Raw genomic sequence first — 3,103 nt, 5'->3', positions numbered from 1 at the left:
ACGGACGATTATTTCTACTTTAATGTTCAACGCTCTGGCTACTATCGTGTCAATTATGATTACAAGTCATGGATTGCATTGCATCGCAATTACGACAACTTACCAGAAATTGTAATCGCTCAAGTAATCGACGATTCATTGAATTTGGCACGCGCCGAAATTGTTTCGTACGATATCCCATTGTCGTTCTTATTGAAATTACGTGCACAAGACGTTCTGCCATGGGCCGCCGCAACATCTGGCATCAAATTTATCACAAATATGCTAAGCCGTGAACCTGCTTATGAACACTTTAGAGTGAGTGAAAAATGAATAAGAAAAAAGAACAATAAAAATAACGAGGGATTTCGTTTTAATTTTAGGCACTCATGCGCTACATCATCAGACCAATTTATAACGAGATGCAATTCGATGAGCAGCCAAACGAATCACACGTAGATCTTATGCACCGAGCAACTATCGTTCATCAAGCATGTTTCTTCAGTCATGATTGGTGTGTTAACAGGGCTCAACTCATTTATCGCGAATGGATGCGGGACAAAACACAGAATTTGTAAGTTAAAATAATTGCATTCCCTTCTAAATTTGATTGAACAATAAAACTCACGTTCATTTAACTTTGGTATTTAGGATTAATCCAAATCTAAAGGGAATTGTTTACTGCACGGCTTTACGTGAAGGTTCCTTCCAAGAATGGTATTTCGCGTATAACCGATACTTAGAAACGACCAGCGCTTCCGAGAAAGAAATCATTTTGGACGCTCTTGGATGCACAACAAAACCATGGCTTCTGTCAAAGTATGTAGAAAATAACTATCAAATCGAAAAAAAGTTCGAAATACTCAATTGAACTCTCTTTTTTTTCTGCAGATATTTGAACATGACGATTACATCATCGTCAGGAATTCGGAAGCAGGATGGTCGACGTGCGTTCACGGCTGTTGCCAAAAATAGTCTCGGTTTTGAAATAGCGTTCGAATTTTTAATGTCAAACATTAAAGAAATTAGCGAATATTTCGGTGATGGTTTCTCAACACTCTCGAAGATGGTTGATTCAACCACGAAATTCATGAACAAAGACTATCATCTCGAGCAATTGAAACTATTTAAAACCAAGGCTGAAAAACTCGGTCTCAAATCCATCGGAGACAGTATTCATTTATCCGAGAAAAAGGTCGAGAATAATATTTATTGGCGATCACGTTCCTACTATAAATTACAAATGTTCTTGACATCACTAACACATGATCTTCACATCAATCTATCCTAAAAAGCATTAATTAGTTTTGGAATTGGAAATTTAAACACTTGAAGCGAAACGAAAGAAAGACATTTTCGAATAAAAAGCCAAAACCAGTAGACTACTTTCTAAAAAGATTTGTCCAGCTTTGCTTTTGGTTAATTTTACTATCATTGTGAACAATTCAGTGTTGGCCGAGACGAAAATCAATTTCGCTGGCTGGAAACAAATGCTATACTTATAACCAAAATGTAGATGAATGTGGAAAGTACATATTTTGATCGTGATAACAAAGTGTAGGGACGCCGAAGTGGACATCAATTTATTGTGAAAAAGATTCATGCCATCATTAGCGATAATACAACAGTTTACCTTGCACCAGACAAAATGGTTACTACCTTTGACATATATACGAAATATAATTTATTTTTTCTTACATGTGCCGTGCCGCATCCGAGGTGTCAGCCACAGAAACAAATCCAAAATTGCAAACATTTTCATTTTCCTTTTCAAACCAAATATTTGAAACAATGGAAAATTAGAAACAATTCAGTTGCGTTTTAGTGACGAATTAAAATGAAGCGCATGTTCTTCGCGTGGGATTTAGAACACGAATAAAAAAAATGGAAATGATTGACATTTTCTGTTTGATTCTGTAGCAGAGATACTTTGGATTCGTCGTGCACAACAGAACGAAACGCATACACAACGAATTTAATTGACGACATGCATATTTATCGCGACAAAAAAATAATGCTATTTAAGAAATTGCATCATGATCTTCAGCCATTTGAAACAAACAACGAGGCGCTGTTTATTGTCTCCTCACCAGGACACTATATAATAAATAGTAATTTCATTTCATTAGATTTACCCCAATTTTGGTGGCACGACGAAGTTCAATAACATTTTTGTCATCGAATTTTTGGGTGTCATCGAAATTAAATCGCCATTTGTTTTACATTTAAATTGAGAATCCATATGACCATTCACTGTTTATATTGAAGAGAATGTGGTATCTACTTCTTTAATTTGTTCACTAGATTAATTTACATTTCTCATATATGTTTTTTTTTTTTTGTTTCAACGCAAAACACTTTGTTTCACTTTGGTTTTCAAATACGAATACTTAGTTGAGTGATAAAATCTGTTTTACGAATCATTTTACACACATAATTCGATGTATATTGAACGAGAATAGGAATGGACGCTTAAAAATAATTTTAACATTAGATAAACAAAGATGATATGAAATAAAATGTATATGTATTTTAAAAATGCAAAAAAAAACAAGATGTAGAGGGCATTTTTTAGCGTCTGAGACTCAGAGTCGTGACCTCTTCAGCAATATCGTATTTTTGATGAAAAGCATAGCATTTGATTCGATTCAATCGAATCATTATCGTTTGTTAATCTGAAAAAGAACAATAAAAATAATTAGTTGAACCTGCAATGTTACCGAAGAGGTCAAGACTTAAGAGTATAGAAAATGTCGTCGGCATGTATATTGATATATATGTATTATGAAACGATCGTTTCCGCATGTTGAAATAAAGATTTTGTGAGATTCTATTTAAAAATAAAAAAAAGAACAAGAACAAAAACAAACCATGTTGAACTCTATCATTCACCAAATTTTTTCTTCTTAATAGGTTTGGTTTCGTTTGTCTTATCAAATCACGTCCACGAAATGAATAACTGTGAAACCCATTCACCAGTTCATGTGAATTGCCCGTCAAATTTCATATGTACACATAACCATGTGTTTTGCTTTGATTTTTCTTCTAAATCTATTCATCAGAAGAATTGAAATCTCTCGTGTTTTGATAAAATAAATGGTGTTTCGGAATGTTACAGATCAGA

The 3,103-nt window shown here is 34.0% G+C and overlaps 1 protein-coding gene across 1 annotated transcript; it reads left to right on the top strand.

Moving 5' to 3' along the window:
- The first annotated feature begins 6 nt into the window (after positions 1-6).
- On the top strand, positions 7-2,848 carry LOC129579948 (aminopeptidase N-like). The gene is made up of 4 exons (XM_055470142.1): positions 7-297; positions 363-553; positions 631-798; positions 871-2,848. The coding sequence occupies exons 1-4, from the start codon at positions 262-264 to the stop codon at positions 1,268-1,270; spliced, it is 795 nt and encodes a 264-aa protein (XP_055326117.1). The 5' UTR covers positions 7-261; the 3' UTR covers positions 1,271-2,848.
- The last annotated feature ends 255 nt before the right edge of the window (positions 2,849-3,103 follow it).

This window comes from Sitodiplosis mosellana, unplaced genomic scaffold, assembly GCF_009176505.1.
Source record: "Sitodiplosis mosellana isolate CC-2019 unplaced genomic scaffold, AAFC_SMos_1.0 Smas_scaffold_6795, whole genome shotgun sequence".
In the NCBI taxonomy this organism is placed as follows: Eukaryota; Metazoa; Arthropoda; class Insecta; order Diptera; family Cecidomyiidae; genus Sitodiplosis; species Sitodiplosis mosellana.
The sequence above is the reverse complement of the archived record's forward strand: the minus strand, read 5'-3'. Positions and strand labels throughout refer to the sequence as shown.

Excerpts from the sequence above, each read along its gene's own strand:
- LOC129579948 (XM_055470142.1), top strand. The coding sequence starts at position 262 with ATGCTAAGCCGTGAACCTGCTTATGAACACTTTAGA. Across the intron at positions 298-362 it reads CTGCTTATGAACACTTTAGA|GCACTCATGCGCTACATCAT; the intron begins GTGAGTGAAAAA and ends TTTTAATTTTAG. Across the intron at positions 554-630 it reads CGGGACAAAACACAGAATTT|GATTAATCCAAATCTAAAGG; the intron begins GTAAGTTAAAAT and ends TTTGGTATTTAG.